The sequence below is a fragment of the Lichenostomus cassidix genome, chromosome 8 (assembly GCF_008360975.1).
Source record: "Lichenostomus cassidix isolate B80296 chromosome 8, HeHo_3.0, whole genome shotgun sequence".
Classification (NCBI taxonomy): Eukaryota; Metazoa; Chordata; class Aves; order Passeriformes; family Meliphagidae; genus Lichenostomus; species Lichenostomus cassidix.
The window spans coordinates 5,864,860-5,883,019 of NC_139489.1; the positions used below are offsets into that span (position 1 = coordinate 5,864,860).

An 18,160-nucleotide genomic window follows, 5' to 3' on the forward strand; every position below is an offset into this window, starting at 1 on the left:
TTTCCTCTCAGCTTCGGTTGCTTTTTTTGCTTTGAAACTGTGTTTTCCTGTAGTGATTCCCCCACCCACGCTTGTTTGTGACTTTACAAAGGTGACAAGTGTGAGCTGCCTACACACGAAGCAGGGAAAACAACTTTGGTCGGTTTATCAAGTGACCCCCCCAACTCCCACTAAAGCAGGGAAAAAACACGTGTATTTTTAAGGGCCTCATTGTGGTAATTCTTGTCCATAAGTCATAGTGCCTTTTTTTCCCCTCCTTTTTTCCATTTTTTTAAAAGCAAAAATAGAAATTATAGCTTCCCTCAAAGTTAGTTCTAGAAATATATGTATGCAAGTAGCATCTGTTTATTCAAATATAGTTGTTTTTCTGCATAAAGAAGGAATTTATATGCAAAAGTTGGATTATTCAATCAGACAGCTTATAAATTACTTATTTGGTGACTAATCACTACCTAAAATCCACAGGCTTTGGTGGTGTTACCTATTGCTAACTTACTGCAGAATTAGACCTGCAAATCTTACAACAGTCTCACACAATTTTTTGTTGGTTTACAGTTCAGAATAAAGCTCCCATCTTCTGTTAATCATGCCACAGAGCAAAAATAATTAAGTAAAGTGTTTCTGGCGTGCTGCAGGCCTCCTGCAAGTAAAGCTGCCTGGCCAGAAAATGCTGTCAAACCTCCTCTACTGTGTGGGTCTGTCAAAAGTCTTTGCAGAAAGCAGCTCGTTAATGCTGATCATTTCCTCTCATGAGTGATAAAGATACTCCACCTAAACCAGAAAGATTTTTCCCAGTCGGCTCCAGAATCAGCAGAAAAAAAATCCCAAATTTCTGGAGGGAGATATTATCACCAGGCATTATATGGAGTAAAATAATTGGCTGCCTAATTTGTCTGACACTCGTTGGAGAATAAAACCCACCTCAAATGGTTCAGGGAGGTTGTGAGAAGGCAAACAGAAACTTAAACTGTGACTTGAACATGAACTTCCTGCGATGTGGGGCACGTGTAGCTTTTCACCTTTTCTCCATGTTCTGGATCAAATCCTTCCTGTTTTGATCTAATATAGATATCATTATTTAAAATATGACTGTAATAGACATGAACGCCGTGTAACTAATCTTGACAGCATACCTATAGCTTCAGTTCGTGCCAGGAATTAATTGGCTTTAATCCAACTGCTAAAACTCGCTTTTCAGCCTTTATTATAGTTACTCTCTAGTAATGTGTGGGTGGATTTGTTTGTAATTTAGCATAGGCTGTCCCTGGCATTGTACCATACCTCATACTTAGTACAGAACTGTCTGTAACATCAAACTGGAAAAAAAAAAAGGGTGCAGGTGTGAGGGCAATTAATTTATCATCCCTCCGGTCGGTGGTGAGGAGTTTGAACTGCTCAGCTAACGTCAGCGGGCAATACAGACCTTTTGGCAAGCCCCGCCAGCATAATCTAGGGCAGGAACACGGTCAAATATAAACCCCAGCTTCTGTGACACTTGTGGCTTTGCATCCTAAGTGGCGTTTCCGTGTGGCCTCAGCCCGCCCGGAGAGCGGAACGGCGCGGCCAGCCAGCCAGCACAGGCGCCCCGGAGCCCGCGCTCCCCAGCAGCACCCGCCACACGCTTAAACAATTCCCAGGGCTTCTCTCGGCACCACGGAGCCTCCTGAAGGTACGGCTGAGCTTTCCCTGCGCCCCTCTCCGCACGCAGCGCTCGTCCGCGGCCGCGCCGGGCTTGCCCGCAGCTCGCCCCGGGGCCAGCGGCGGCAGGCAGCTCGCAGAGCTGTAACCCCCTGTAACCCTCGCGGAAGGAAGAGAGAAACAATAAAGAACCCTGCTTTCTAAACCCGGCAAAATATCTTGATTCAAAGGTATCGTGATGTGGCGTTATTAGCTGACGGGGAAGCTGCTCGATGCATCTGTGGCCTCAGCTACGACACTCACAGGACACTCCTACGAAAAGCAGAGCAAAGTATGTTGGACTAATTAGCAAATTCGTGACCAAATGCGTGTTTAATGTCAGTGCTAAGGGGGTACATGAACGGCGTCAGGTTGTGGGAGGCAGAAAGCATGAGTTACAGTTAGATTTACATCACTTAAAGCAGGTTTATTTGCGGTATATAATAGAATTGCAGCTTACAGTGCTGGAGTGCTAAGCCTGAGCGAGGGCCGCTGTGCAGATCACGGTGTGTTGGCTCAGAAAAACCTGTGAAAAAACGCATTTTCTCCTTCTGAGCCAAGTCGGAACCCGGGGGAAAAGTCGCCGGGCGGTGTGTGTCCCCCCGGGTCACTCGGCCGGCACCGTGTCACGGCGGAGCGGAGGGGACGCGACCCGCGCCGGGACCGAGCCGCTGCGTTCACCGACAGACAGCACCGCGCTGCCGGGCACGGAGCGAGAGGAGGAAAGGAGGAAGGCAGGAAGGAAGGAGGAAGGTTGCCCCGCTCCTGCACAGAGGGGCAGGGCCGCTCTCCGGCCGGCAGCCGCACCGCCCGTGCAGCTCCGCACCGCCCGGAGATGGCTGCAGCAGCTCCCGCCGACCCGTTAGGCCGCAGCCGGCGGGGCAGCCCAGCCCAGCCACCCCGCGCCGCCGCCGGGCCCGGGGAGCCGCCAACCACCGGCACGGGACGTGAGGATGTGTCCGGTCCCGCGGGCCCGGCGCGGCACCTCCGGCGGGCAGGCCGGGGCTCTCCGCTCCGCTCCGCTCGGCTCGGCTCGGCTCCGCGCTGCAGCTCCGCGGTCCGGCCCGGCTCAGTCCCGCCCCCGGCTCCGCGAGCGCTTGACAGGCGAGCGGTCACGTGGCGGCCGCAAAGCGCCTCTTTGCGACCTCAATGACAGGCAAAATGTGCGACACAGGCGCTGTGGAGGCAGGCGGGGAGCGGCGCTGCCTCCTCCTCCTCCTCCTCCTCCTCCTCCTCCTCCTCCTCCTCCTTCCCGGGCCAGCGGCTGAGGCAGCGCTGCCCGCTCCCGGCCCCGCGCCCGGCCCGCCGCTCTCCTGCCTCCTCCCCTGCTCGGCCCGGGAGGGGCAGCCCGGGGGCGCCGCGGAGCCCGAGCGCGGCGCGGCGCCTCCATGAGCTCCTGAGCTCCCTCCCTGCCCCGTCCTCCCCGCGGCAGCGGCTCCAGGTGCGCGGGTCCGAGCAGAGCCGGGACGCAGCTGGCTGCAATGGCGTCCAACATGGACCGAGAAATGATATTGGCTGATTTCCAGGTAAATTTCAAGCCGCCGCCACACAGCCGTGGCCTCTCGCTGCTTTTCTCTTTCTCCTCGTTGCTGTGCTGCTTGTTCTTTGTGGGGAGGTCCGGGCCGGTGGGTGTGAAGCCCACCCTCTGGAGCCTCCGCTCTCGCTTTCCTTCTGTTTTTTTATTTGTCAGAAATGGGGAGCGTGTGCCCTCTTCCCTCAAGGTGTGTGAACAAAATGTCTTCTTTAACTTAGGGAGTTTCGGTTTTTAATCAATAAAAAAAAAGCTTTTTCATCCACTTTGCCTGTTCCTGCCCTCTGCCACCAGCCAGGCCCTGGGACAGCTGTGAGGCAGCTCCCTTGGAAGAGACAAATGCCAGGGAGGATACAGAACTCACCATTCCTCATGATTTGTCACAGTGTTTATAGTGAATCACTTGCTGGTGCTGCAGATTAGTGCTGAACAGAGGTGTTTCCATTCCAGCATCAACACTAAACTTCGTGGTTGCCTCAGCCCATGACTGTTGCGATGACGGTGAAACTCTTCCCACCCCATTCCAAACAACAGCGTGGTTGTGTAGAAAGGAGGAATATGCCCTTAAAAGTTGTTTGTTACCTTTCCTCCTCCCGACAAAGGGCTTGTAATTTAACTTCAGCCTTCTTATCCCCAGAATAAAGTCTTTCTGTAAGTAAAAGTGATGTGCTCAGGACAATATATTGCTTCTTAGTATTGCTTGTTTATGTATGGTTTTTCTAAGACTAAGTAAACAAAAAAGTGGAGGATACCTGCATTGGAAATAGTGGCGAGAGCCAAACACAGCTGGGAAGGGAATCAGATAATATTTGAATATATCTTTTTAATATTTGTTTTTCAATCTATGGGTTTTGTTGATTTTATTTTTTTTAACATCTGTCCATTTGCAGTGGTTGATCTTACATGGATAGGCTCCTGGGTATTCTCAGATTGATTTGTAAAACTGCCATCTGTATGTTCAGATTCTTAAAAGACTGTCTTCCAGCTGTTAGCAGTGAAACTATTCAATTTATTAAAAAAAAGAAAAGGTAATCCTTGCATTCACTCTGTGTGTGTTTCTTTGGAGCTACAGGTAGGGTGACTGTAGTGTGCATTATGTAATTCCTCTGTTGCAAAAGGCATCTGGTTTCTCACTGATGTAACACATGGAATTCCCAGCTGATAACAGGAAATTGTCATCCCTTTCTGCACCACAATATCTTGCACCCATGTTTATTAAAATGCTTAGCAAATGTTACTATATTGATACTGCTTTGTTGTGCATGGAGATACTTCTGTGTATAATAAGGGATGACATCTCAATTTTAAGGCTGGGATTTCTTGAAGGAGATTTTCCAGGAACATCACGCTGTGTGAAAGGAAACTGGGACCCCAATTCTGCATTCATACCAGTGGGGACAGATTCTTACAGAATCCCATTTTAATACCTGAATTTACAGTCAGGAGTCCCAGATGATGAAATGAATGGCTGGTGAATGTAAGATTATTTATTTGAGTTTTTAATACAGATTTACACTTTCCAAGTGTTTTATGCTATTTTGCAGTATTGTTGTGCTTGGATTTTGAAACCATTAATAAAAGTATAAGAGCAACTGCAGTGTTTGGTCCATGAAGACAAGTAAGTATCCTTGCAAACTTACAAGTGGGTGGTGGAGTCACAAAAACCAGTTTTAGATCAAGGGTGGATAACATAATGTGTCTGAACCTCGGACACAGGAAATATTTTATCATACACCAATCCTTATTTAAAAAGAGCCCAAACCTTTTCCTCTTGTATTTCAGCAAGCAGCTTTGTTTTTCTATTTCATTGTGTATCTTTTTAAAGATAATATCACGTGTCTACCTGATTTTGAAGGACTGAACTGTTACTTGTCATGCTGTTAAAACTGTTAAAGATTAGTAAAGGACAATGTCAGTCATTATTAGGCCTTGTGTCTTTAGACTGTTACAAAACAGTAAAGGTTTTTGGGTCTTTTAAATACTTGATGGAATTCGCAACTCGTTCACTAAGAATTTAAAATGGAAAATAAAACATCATGTGCAAAGTGATTCTGCATGATTTCCCCTACTATATTTTTCTGTACCTTTTAATTAATAAATGCTTCTCAGAGTTCTGCTGCCATCTTCTAAGTTCATGTGAGGTATCTTGTTGAAGAATGTTGCACACAGTGAAAATTTCAAAAGCAATACCTTGTAGTTTAGTTCAGCTAGTCTTTGCTGAATTAAATTGGGAGGGAAACTTCCATCACCATTTCACCCTCACCTTTCCCAAGTTATGTTTAAGGGGGATAGAGTAGTGGTCTTTAAACTTCTAAAATGTGAAAGGGTTTTCTCTTCCAATAATAAAACCCCAAACCCAGTGAAATCAAAATGATGCTGGTGCTTGATGCTTTTGTGAAACTTCCATGGATTTATTTTGTGTCTTCCAAAGCCATTAGGGATTTTGCCTTGGGTTTCAGCTAGAGCAGGAACTTGTATTGCATTTGTTTTTTAATTTTTAGCTCTGATTGTTGTAACAGGTTACTTCTGCATTAAGAGGTACTAAAGAGAAATACTTCAAAAAAAGTATTTTGTATACATACATACATACATATACATAAACCCATAGAATTTTATGAAATATTTTAAATACAGAGTAAAACACAGTGAGTGACCTACCAAAATATTTTTGCGTAATGTCTCCAAACAATTTAAGCCTGTTCGGTGTGGTTTATAATTATTTTCTTTTCCTCTCCTTTTTAATGAGGCTTCTGTGTGCTACCCAGGGAGCACAAAATACGTATTCATGCATGTGGGCTGTATAAGCAACCTGCCCAACTTTTCCTTCTTAGGCCCTCACTTAGGAAAGATTATGCAGGAGCTTTGCTTTGTACATGAGTAGTCTGATTGTTTTCAGTGGAAGGAGCTGGTGTGGAGTTCAGCACACAAACAAGTTGTAGCTTTTTTGCTGAATGCAATTCAGAACTTCTCCACAAAGTGTCATTGGCATAAAGGAAAAACTCCATAGGAAAAAAACCACAACAGCTTGTGTTTGTAGCATAAATTCTTTTAAAAGGTGACTGCATGTGAATTGGTAAAAGAGTGATGCTGCAACGTACCTCACATGTTGGGGGAAATAAGGGCATGTGATTTCTATCAATTTTTTGACAACTGTTCTTTTGTTTGTTGTGTTTAACTGCAAAGTGTTCTTCCATCTCCAGTGGGATACCCAGGTACTCACATGATACAAATCTACTCATGATTTCTGCTGTTTGGGGTCTATTTTTAATAATAAAGAAAACAGACATTTATTTCTTCCTTTTAAATTGTCAAATCTAGTTGCACTGAGCTTCATTAAATTGACATAGATTGGTTTTCGATGCCAAAGTTTGAGTACTGTCAGAAGTGTCAGATGCTGATGTTTTTGCATGCTAGCACTTTTGCTTTTGTTTTTACAGCATCACTTAGGATTGGAACTAAAATTAGCAAGGATATCTTTTTGTCCTTATAAATGATGTCCACCTATAGGACCACTTTATTCATGCTGCATGGTTTTTCTCACAATTCTAAATGTAGAGTGGGCCTAAGGGTTGCAGTGTTGTGAGAGTTGCTGGCTCCTGTATGTCCATATATTGCAAGATTATCTGTCTTGTGGAGCTGCAGAAGGAAATTTTTCAAAGAATTCACATTTGTCATTGACCAAATAAATAAGCAGCTCAGGATTTGGTCAGCGTGGGAAGATTTCAGAGCGAACTGGCAAAACTCAAAAATCCTTGCTTTCATTTAGACAATGGATTTCTAGTAGTTTTCTTCTTCCCTCTTTCATCTATGTTCACTGTGAAACCAAGGTATGTGACTTTTTTCCTTTCCAGTTTTTAAAAAAAATTTTTAACTGGATAATAGAGCATTTTGGTGGGATTCACACACATATATAAAGATGTCTTTTTTTTTTTTCCAAACTTCAACTTTGTGTCAATCTCTTTCATAAAAACAGGTTTGTGGGAGGAGCAAGGGGGAATTGGGAAGGAAGAACCTAACTGCCATCAGTTGCAGAAAAGTGAGAAAGCATGCTAAATGGTTGTTTTAAATTGTAAATTTGACCATGACAGTGATACATCAGTTTATTTATTGTTTTGTTTTGTTTTGTTTGTTTTTGAAGATTTAACTGTAATTCAAGTGACTTGTTTCCTTCTGGAATGGTGAAAATAAAAGAAACTGGAGAATCTTTTCACCTGGAGGTTAACAGTGGTGTTAAATAACTGACAGGATAAAATTTTGGGGGTTTTCTTTGTTTGTTTGTGGTTTGTTTCGTTGGGTTTTTTTTGTTTGCTTGTTTCTGTCTCCTTTAGCCCTATAGAAGATTATCTCAGTTGTGCATACAGTTTTTACTGTCTAACAATCTGTGTGCAGAATTTACATGTGTGGCCTTATTTTTTTAGGAGTGCTAAGTGAGCTTTGCTTTCTTCTGTGTGTTCTGGCATGGTGGCTCAGGTTTTCTGTCATTTTAAGTTATTGCCATTATAAAAATTTGATGGGTGGGAAAGGTAGGCAGATACAGGAATAACTTTAAATCAGTACCCTTGATTCTGGCCCTGGGCTGTGACTTACAGAGAGGGCTGGAAAGTGTTGGAAACATTTCTCTAAGGATAAACCACCTGCTGTGGGTTCTGAACAAATCTCAAACTTGATGTCCTTAATATTGATGTCTGAAAGGAAAAAGCATATTTTCCCATTAAGGCACTAGGGCAGAAAGGGCTGTTCTTGGTTCCATTGCAGGCTTTCACTGGGGTGTTTGGGAATTTATAACAAAGTCCTTGACAAAGCTCAGGTGCTGGAGGAAGTTTCAGTCAAAGTTTAAACATAAGCTGGAGGACACCTTCCAAAGATTTAAAGTTCTTGGAGGCCTACATTTTCATCAGAAGGTCTCCCTAAATATCTGGGTTTACCTGTGTTCAGATCTGAGCTTAAACCTCTGTCTTACTCAAACCAAACCACTCTTTTGTGTGGCCTCTCTGTAGAATATAGAATACAGAGGGTGCTGAACTAAGCTCTGCAGCTCTCTCCACAGTAGCTGCAAGGAAATCCAGTACTCTGGAGATTGGAAATCAGGGTTTGGGCTAGACAGGTTTGTTTACTCATAGCCTCCTGCTGGGTGTCTTTAGTTAAAAGTGGGCTCTGCTGGGTTTCTAATAGTCAGGTGCTCAGATGCTCAGCACTGCTTCACCTGACCTGTTTTAGTGGATGTAGGTTACTGTATCTTTAGCCAAATTTTAAAATAGATAACAGGACTGTTTTTCAGTGTAAAAAAGAGGCCTTTAGGACACTGTAGGATGTTGAAGTTCATACTTATGAGGCCTGTTAATTTGCATTTTGATTAGAATTTCTTTTAATCCTTGTTGGATTTTATTGCGTTATACTTTAGTGCATTACACAGTCAGTAACACCTTTGGAAGTAGTAGTTGGGGCTCTTGGTTTGGAACACAATTGGTTTTATTTGCTGTAAATGGCCTTGGGGCCAAGAGACACGATAAGAACATGCTGCATGCTTAGGTTGTTCTAGCTTGGTTATTGCCCTTTTCATTGTCTGCTACCAAGGCCATCACTTCCATGAATTTATTCTTTGTGTGTTTCTGGAGTTTCATTTCTTTAGATATGTTTAGGTTCAGTTGTAATCCCAAAGTTCAGGTTCATCAGAACAAAGCTAATTTGATTTACTGGCCTTTAAACTGAAGGTGAAGTGGGCTCCAGAGTCACAAATAGGAAGTTGGTGTAAGAGTGGTGTCCTTTTAGAAGCATAACTTGGATATTCCCATTGATAGCTTGTGACAGAAAAGCCAGTTAATTTCTCCCATGTAAGGGCAGATAGTTAATTAGAAATATTAACTGACATTTGCAGAGAAGAAAGAGGATCCTATGATATGTGTGCATTGCACCCCTGCTGTAGGAACCTAAATAATTTACCACTGGAGCACCAATTCATATTTAGAAAGAGGTTTATTCTGGTTTTTTCATTCAATTACCTTGAAAAGACTCTTCACATCATAGTAATCATGTCACCATTTCCATCAGCCCATTCATATAGGTATTTGGGTTAGTAGGTCACTGAAACAGATTGAGAGGTGGTAGCTGTAGGATCCTTTTTCAAATGCCATGACAACCAATACCAGTTATAATATCGAAATTATTAATTATATGTACTCCCAAAGGCTAGGAATCTGCTTTCATTGAGAGCTAACGTGAAAATTATTTGTCATATTGAAAATACCGCGTGGCTAGTATTGCTTGGTAAGCAAGGATCATTTACAGTAAACTTTACACTTTACACTTACTGTACATGTACACTTACTGAGCTTGTATTTCTGTGTGGAAGAAGGTGTGGGAGAGGATGAGCATTTGAGCCATTTGCTTTGTGTCTTAGAGGGTCTTGAGAATCTCACCTCTTGAGAATATTGTATTTGAGCTGGAAAGCCTGAAAGGGTAGAGTTTTCCTCTTTATTTGGACAGTTCTTATGGTTCAGTTACCATTGCAAGACTAGTTTTTCATTCACTTCCATACTAGAAGCAAGAGTTAGCTTTTTAAAGGAACTACATGGCATATCTTTGAGAGGATTTCATACTTTTCTAGTCAGTGAATAAATTTGTGCATACGTGGGGAAGTCATTAGGTGAGTCCTTTCCTTCAACTACTGTAAGAACTAGAATAAAAAAGCTGGGGAAGTACCTAACATTTTACTCGTCCCTCATTATTTGGATGAAAGGAAATGACATGCTTAGTGGCTGGATTGATACCTACTAATTAAGCCCATTTTTTAGAGTTGACTAGTTAATGTGCAATTGTAAAAAGAAACTGCTCAAAGAGGAAATCAAAGCCCTCATGTACGCATGACATGTTGTTTGGTCTATCGAAATAGTCATCTCCTGGTCCTCTGTGTCTGACTGGTTGAGCAGGTCTTTGTTCCACAGCAGTAGTTATGCTTTGAAAAGATAATTCATTAAAGCTGAAGTTGTTAAGAGACATTTTGAAACTAGAACAGAGTACGTTAGCCCCTGGGTTATTTTATATAGGTTTCATATTTTATCTATTGCAGGAAGCAATTTGTAAAGACAAGAACACCGAAACTGAGTCACTTCTATTATTTTTTTTTTTCTAAAGGTCAGGTTGTTTGTGTGAGCAAATATCAAAGGTGCCATATCAGCTCAGATCGAAGACCCAGCTGGCCTAATGTCTCTTCTACAGCAGTGGCTGGTCCTTAGAAAAGAGCTGAAAGAAACAGAATGGGGATGGATTTGCCTCATCTTAGTTTATGGAAGTCAACATTTTAAAAGCTTGATGTTGAGGTGAATTGTAAAACTTTGGAAATAAATGGTGTCAGCTTGAGTTAGTCTCGTGTTCTTCAGCTGACTGAGTTCTTGAGAGACACTTGAGTAGTTTTGTGATATGTGAGTTTGCTCTGTAGGAGAATGTGTTCACTTTTCCTCAGTGTATCATATACATGTACATAGTAAGTCTATTCTGTATACTTTATTGGAATTTCTGCTGTTTTTGATTAGTACAGAAGTCAAATTTGAACTGTAGAAATCTTAACCCCTTCTGGTTTGCACCACAGTAAAATTCACCAAAAAACTAGTGTCAGCACTGTGGGAATGTGGTGTTGATTTCACCTTTAATTAAGACCGATTTAAAGAGCAGTCTGCTGTGAAAAACTTGCATTTAAGTTCCTTTAAGATTTTGGGGACTATCGCAGATCTAGTGGTTTGTTCTGTAAATCTCTTTTGACATTTTAGGATGAGAGTGTTTTGTGCACAGATCAGCTGTGTTTACAGGGTGATCCTTAAGCTCCTCAGTGGTGGATATCAGTGCACAGAATTCATGTAGCTTTTCTGATATACCCTTGCTTGCTTTCAGTACTTCTCTACCATCTTCTTCCTTTGGTCCCACTGACTCATTGTCAGGCTTTGTTGTCCTGATGCTTTTAAAAGCTTATATATTTTTAATGTCTTTAGAGAACTGTTTTTTGGTTGAGGTTGTTTGTTTGTGTGGTTTTTTTCAGTCCTTGTTGGCCTGTGTTATTGGTGTGAACTGTGCTTGGAGTTTGAATGTACTTCTGTTTCCCTGTTCTGGATGCCTGTTGGTTTTGGCTGGGGTAGAGTTAATTTTCTTCCCAGTGGCTGGTATGGGGCTATGCTTTGGGTTTGTGCTGAGCACAGAGTTGATAATATGGAGATGTTTTTGTTATTGCTGAGCAGGGTTTGCACAGAGCCAAGGCCTTTTCTGCATCTTGTACTGCCACACTGGGAAGGGAACTGGGGGAGCAGAGGAAGTTGGGAGGAAGCACAGCTGAAACAGGGGACCCAAACTCACCAAAGGGATTTTCCAGACCAGATGACATCACGCTCAGTATATAAAGTGGGGGGAAGAAAGAGGAAGAGGGGATGTTCAGAGTGATGGTGTTTGTCTTTCCAAGTAACCACTACATGTGGTGGGGCCCTGTTCTCCTGGAGGTGGCTGAACACCTGCCCAACCCTGGGAAGCAGTGAATTATTTCCTTGTTTTGCTTGGCTTGTATGGGTGGCTTTTGCTTTCTCTGTTAAACTGTCTTTGCCTCAAACCATGAGTTTTCCAGCTTTTACCCTTGTGATTCTCTCCCTGGTCCCACTGCTGGGGCAGTGAGTGAGCAGTTCCATGGGGCTTGGCTGGAGTTAAACCATGGCAGTGCTTTTTCCATGTTTTGAAGAAGATGTCTGTTCCTTGCTGTCCTGATTTTCACAAAAAATAAAAAGAGTGTTTGTGGAATGCTGACTAAAATATTTTTTTGTATGGATTAGTACTCTTCCTTTGTGTGCTTATCTAGAAAGTGGCTTTTGTTTATTCTTGAGTTGTTTTTGAAGTTCTGCTGCTTTTGAGACAATGAGGAGAAAGGAGATGAGAGCAAGTATCCAGTAAGCATTTGTTTGACCCATACAATTATTTTCTTTTTTCCATCAAGTTTTCTTATGTGATGCTGTAAGAGCAAAATGATTCAGGAACTCTTGGGGTTTTGCCTTCACTGACATACTTAATAAAAGTAATAAACAAACACAGAAACTTTGGGATAATCCTAACTAAAACATTTTTATAGTTGTTGGGTAAAGGCTGTCTTCAGTCCTCAGGAAAGACAAATGGGTTTGGTAGTGTAGAGTGTAATACTAATTAATGGGTACCAACTTTTGGTTTGTTTTTTAATTCAGTTTGACCACTGCTCTTTGTATGTAGTGTGTGTGGCTTAAACACTGGAGTGTTAGCATGGGGCTTGGGAGGCTTGAGTTCATGGCTTGGCTCAGCTCATGGGCTTCCTAGGGATCTGCCTTCGTGGTATTCTGGAATCAGAATTTCCTCCAGAGTCTTGAGAGAGTTCACAGTCTGCTGGAATCCATTTGAAAGTGGTTAGTGTGGTGCTGAGTTAGTTAGTTCTGCTGAGAAGTGGTTAGAGCTTCATGCTACCAGTTCAGACTTTGTCCCCTGCTTGCTTTGTTTGGAAGGCTTGCAGTCATCTCAGAGCATGGGCAAAGTTCACTCCTGTCTGCTTGGTAGCTATAGGTTGAAATGTCTTCTGTGACCTTCAGAAATATTATTTTTTCTTCTCTCCCCCACTGCTTGCTTTGCTTAAGGGGATGCTCAAATAGTAGAATGATGAAACTTGTAAATAGTTGGGTGTGGGAGTTGAAATGCATTGGGCAAACTTTATCCTGGCATATTTGCCTAAAACCCTTTCTTGATATCTGATGCTGGTAAGTAAATTAGCTTGTTTTTGCTAAATGAACAGCTGGTGAATCTGCTCAATTTTTACCAGATGGTCTTCTGAGTTATGTAAAAACAAAGCAGCATTCTTATCTCTTCAGTTAGATGCTTGCAGTAGGTGACCTTTCAGTCTGTGTCTCGGTCGATATGCCTGGATGTTGTTTTTCAGGTGTTTGTCTGAAACAGAAGTAAAAGTTAATTTAATAACCACGGATGACTCATATTAAGAACAGTCTCGGTAGACCAGTAGGGTTGTTGCAAGTTTAGAATGAGCAGGGATGGCACAGAGGGGTGTAGCTGATGTGGTGTGTGGGGGTGGTCCTGAGACAGGCAGGACTCTGGGATGAGAACTGAGGTCCCAAAAAATCTCAGTTGTGAGTGTCTGAATGTGCTGCATCTCTTGATAGCCCAGAAGGGAGTTACGCAGACATCCTAAATTTGATATTATGGTACTAAAGTCTTTAGTTGCTTGGCTGGGCATATTGGCTAAACTTTACCTGTGTTGGGGGAAGAAGTGTTACATTTTGTTTCAGCAGCTTTTGGTGATCACCATCACAACAGTGTATGTGTGAATTTAAAGAAAATTTTCTAACTTATTAATATGTCACAGGTAAATTAGTGTTCTTAATCTTTCTGGGGTTAGTGGACTTCTAGCAGATACAATCTGGAGCTACCCTTCATGCTTTATAGACCTGATAATTATTTGTAATTACTGAGCCATTCTCTTCATAACGGATGGGAAAAGGAAGCAAAGTACTGTGTTTGACTCTAGAAACAGGAAACTCAGGGTTGAATTGTTTAAAAACCTTACATACAGATACCTGATTTTTGTTAGAAATGCTTGGAAAGGGAATTAATGATTTTTCTAGAAGTAGAAGCCACATAGTGGGCTGCACTACTGTTCCAGGGGACTGAGGGAGGCCATTCTTCCACCTGGTGCTGGTGAGACCACTGCTACCAGGAGTCTGTGTTCAGTATCAGTCACTCCACTGACAAAACAGAGCAAGTCCAGTGAAGGGTTACCTAGGAAGTGAGGAAGCTGAAGCATTTGTTTGAAAAGTGATGTTAAAGGAGCTGGCTTTGTGTAGCCTAGAAGAGAAGGCTACATACAGGAGGATCCAGTTGCTGTCTCAGCTGTACAGTGAGTGATAAAAGACAATACAGAATCAAATTTCTCTTGGACTTGCACAGTCTGAGGGTGAGAGGCAGTGGATATAGGTTACAGCATGGGAAATTATAATTAAATATAAGGGAAAACAATTCTCAGTGAAGATGGTAAAGCACTGGAACAAACTGCCCGGAGAGGCTGTAGACTCTCTGTCTTGGGAGATATGCAAAACCTGGCTGGGGCTGAAGTGTGTCTGTGAGCTGTCTGGTTGTAATTGAAGAGGTGAATAAAACAGCAAGGTAAATTTTGGTTGTATTACAGAGGAAGTATGCAAGGAGATAAGTAATATCATTTGCTGTATCTCAAATGCTACTAAGAACAGCTCTGAGTGGTTTGTTGTTTTTAAGCTGTTTTTAAGCTGCTGACCTGGGGAATTCAGCCATCCTTCTGAGCATGGACTCAAAGAGTTTTTCATGCTCTTCGTCTCTCTTATCTTTTTGAGAGGTAAGTTACCCAAGGGATAGTGAATTGATTTTTGACAATATATGTTCTTTGCCAGCATTTCTGATTTCTCTTTAAAACCACATGTATCTTTATGGAATAGAGATAACTCTAGTTGCCTTGCTGTATCTAGTGATAAAAATTTATTTGGTGCTTTCAGAAGTAAGCACTTCCTAAGGTGCTGTCTGTCCACTTGCAGGGGATGGAGGTGTGTTAATGCTGAATTCCTGAGCTTTTGTAGGATATCCCAGAGGGTGAAAGCTTTTCTTTCTAGGTAATCTGACTTGTTGAATCTCTTGGTGCCTTCATGTAGTTGTTTCTTTGGGCATTGTACCTTTGAAAAAACATTGAAATGATGGACTGAGCTACACATTTTTTTTTTTTTTTTAATCTGTTACAGGAGTGAGTGGTGCGCAGGGTAATTCACAGCCGTCTGTCTGTCTGGTTTTAATTGTACAAAATGTTTTTGTTCTACAAAATGTTCTAGGCCTAGTTTGGGTTAGCTTAGAGATGGTTCCTTCTTGGAGAGAGTATAGCTGCTGTTGGTAGCAAAAGGAAATATGGAATTGTTCAACAGGAACGTTGAGACTAAGTCCTCCATATGCAGCTACTGGTGTTAGGCCACATGTGGCCTTTTGGATCCTTTGAATGCCCCATTTTGCCTTGGTGAGAAGGGGAATGGTGCCACAGGTGAGAGACACCCTGCCTTGCTACCAAATAGCATTTGCTGGCAGCTCCTGTGCAGCAGCTGCCACACAGTCTGGGAGGGCAGCAGTGGCCTGGCTGGGTGTGAGGCAGCAGCAGCAGCAGCAGCTGTGTGCTGCTCTCCCAGCCTGGGCTGCAGGAACAGCCCTGCTCTCTGTGCTGGGAGCAGCAGTTGTCCCTTCCAGCTCCACCCTGCAACAACTGCCTGGATCCCTGCAGCAGGTGCTGGGGAGCAGCTGCTGCCAGATGGGGAAGGCAGCTGCTCTTCTGGCATGTAGAGGTAGGTTGGAGCCCGTGCTGGTGAGGTGGGCTGTCACAGAGGGGCTCAAAACCCAGATCCAGCTGTTACAGCTGCTGGGGTCAGACCACCCTGCAAGGGATTTAGAAGAGCAAGTCTGTCATTCTGCATTACAGCTTTCTGGAGCAGCTCCTAGGTTTGTCTCAAATGCCTTGAAGTCTGTCTGCCCTCACAACTTTTTTCCTACTAAATTGTCTCCTCCAAATTGACTACTTTGCTTCTTTTATTAAGGTTAAGGTTACTGTGCAGGGATAGGACCCCTGATGGTTGTCTGTGAAGCGTTCCAAGGGCAAGGTCTCCATCACTAAGGGGATATGAAGCTACTGGAAAAAAAATTTGGAGAAGCACTCTGAAATGTTATGATGTGCAAATCTCAATTTGCCTGGTGGAAACACTTACCTCTTCTGGAAAAGCAGGATGCTGAGAAAGTTGTTTTAACATTCACTGGCTTTATCTTCAGAATCTGATTTTATGTATTCAGTACACAACAATAATTTTCTCATCTTCACATTCATTTTCCTCTTGCATGGTCTGGAAAAGCACAGAAGTGACTGCAGAGTCTCTGGAGCTGCTGTGAAGGCTGAAAATGCTATCCTAGATTTACAGGAAATGCAGAGAGGAGGAAGAACTTGTTCTACCTTTTCTTCTCCTTTGCCCTCCAAAAAAAATTCTTTGGTTTCTTTCTGATGTGTAAAGGTTTACAAATCAATAAGCCTGCAAGGTTTTATGTTTTCTGTGGTGGTTTGTTTCTTTCATCTTTTGATGACTTAGAGGATGTGCTGGCTGTTGATTGAAAGAAGAGTTAGTAGTATTCAGGTAGGAATTTTCTTTTAAAATATTTAATGCCTTCTGTTAAGTAGGTCTCATGAAATAAAGCTGAATAAAATCTGTGAATAAAAAAAAATCCTCAGTCCCTCACTTTACTTGTTTAGTAACAAAGATACATCTTTAGACCTCATCTGTGTTTTTATATTTTGAAGGGTTTTTTCACTTCTGTTTCTGCACAAATGTAACTTCTTTTCCTATTATACTTTTGTTTGTTTGTTTCTTACTTGGGTAGAATAAAAGGAATAAACATGAGGAAAAAGATCTTTTATGTATTGTAAATAATTAAACACTGTGAATTTTAGTCTGCCTTACTAGATTAGTAAGGCATAGAGCCCTGAGGTGCCAGATGTCCCTTGGACTTGTACCAATGAAACAATTTCAAATTTAATGAAAATACAGCCAGGTAACATGGAAAGAAGTCCATTAGAAGAAGCTCCTATAAATATGCCAGCCATAGGAAAAGCTAAATCAGCCCTTGCAATTAGGGATGAGAGACAAACCCATGAGGAACCAGACTTTGTTAATTCTGTTACTCACAAAACCTGCTGGTTTCCTGCCTTTCCCTAAAGAAAACAAAGGCAGGCCAGGTTGTTCTGGAACTAATCTGTCACTCCAGAGCCTTTGACGTCATGTCACGCTTGCCAGTGAGGGACTGCCTGTCTTGTGGGCTTAATTTCTTAGGGAAAATCAAAGACATGCAAACCAGAGGATTTTCTTTAATTTAGCTTGCATGACATGATGCAGGTACAAGGAAGCAGCTTTAATTTTTAGTTGATGGGGGTTTTTGGACTTACTGATGGCTTCTGACTTGATACAGGGATTTGTATGTTGTAATGTGTAGTGTCTGAATGTTGAAATAGTGAAATATGATAAGATTCTAGATAATCTTAGTTTGCTGCAACTCTGACATTAACGTTGTGTCGAGGAAGATCCTGGATTGTGTGTTTTGTGATTACATTGGTGTGTAGCACTCATTCTTTCACTGTTGTAATTCTGAAGTGTTTGTTTTCTGTTTTATTGACAACTAGCAAAAATGATCCATCTGGAAAGTGAAATCTTAGTTTAAGAGCTCCTCAATATCAAATATTAAAAGGGATTGTAAAAATGGTGCTAAGATTTTTACCAAAACTGCTTGTCTTGGCTGTTAAGAATTGCGATGATTTTTATTTTATCTGGTGTTTACATCTGTCCATTCTTGTTACCCAGTGACTTTGCATTGCTAAGTGACCAAGAGCAGGCTTCTGTTTTACATTGTAAATCACCAGCTAGATGATTTAGGAAGGATGCAGACACACAGGTGAATTAGTTGTTTAATTACTCTGTGATGAGTTAATTCCTTTCACTATGTACTCTGGTAGAAGGGTAAGCTAATTTTGATCAGTTTAGCTCAAAATAAAGGTATGCCAAAGTGAACTGAATTGATTTGCAGTTTGTATGGGCTTAGAGTGGACAGTGGCGAGTCAGCAGAGCTGCAGGGATGATAAAAAGAGGGGGCAATTAAAACTGTTTGAGCCCTGAATTGTAGGTACCATCTCCTCAACTTCATCTGCACAGCCCAGGGGGGCAGACAACACACTGTTGGTCAAGTTCTCATTGCAGGTTGGAACACAATGTAGTTCTTAAAAAGGTCATGCGGATTTTGCAGGGCTGACAAATGAGAAATAGTAACTATTTCTGTAATGACCAGATTAAGTGTATTTCACTCGAATGTAAACAGAACCTCCGTCTGTCACTTCTGCAGAGCTTTTTCTCAAAG

General features: G+C 42.2%; 1 protein-coding gene and 1 long non-coding RNA gene across 3 annotated transcripts in view; one reads left to right on the forward strand and one right to left on the reverse strand.

Annotated features, from left to right (window-relative positions):
• Window positions 1-18,160, forward strand: part of FAF1 (Fas associated factor 1) — a 156,047-nt gene that overhangs the window by 1,110 nt on the left and 136,777 nt on the right. For both annotated transcript variants that reach the window (XM_085067624.1, XM_085067625.1), the window contains one exon: window positions 1,516-3,203. In XM_085067624.1, the coding sequence (XP_084923750.1) occupies window positions 3,159-3,203 (45 nt within the window). In that variant the 5' untranslated portion in view covers window positions 1,516-3,158. The remainder of the gene's footprint in view (window positions 1-1,515; window positions 3,204-18,160) is intronic.
• On the reverse strand, window positions 324-1,517 carry LOC146433731 (uncharacterized). Its single transcript, XR_014853702.1, has 2 exons — window positions 922-1,517; window positions 324-771 (listed from the first exon to the last, which is right to left on the reverse strand). It is a non-coding gene; the product is annotated as an uncharacterized LOC146433731 (long non-coding RNA).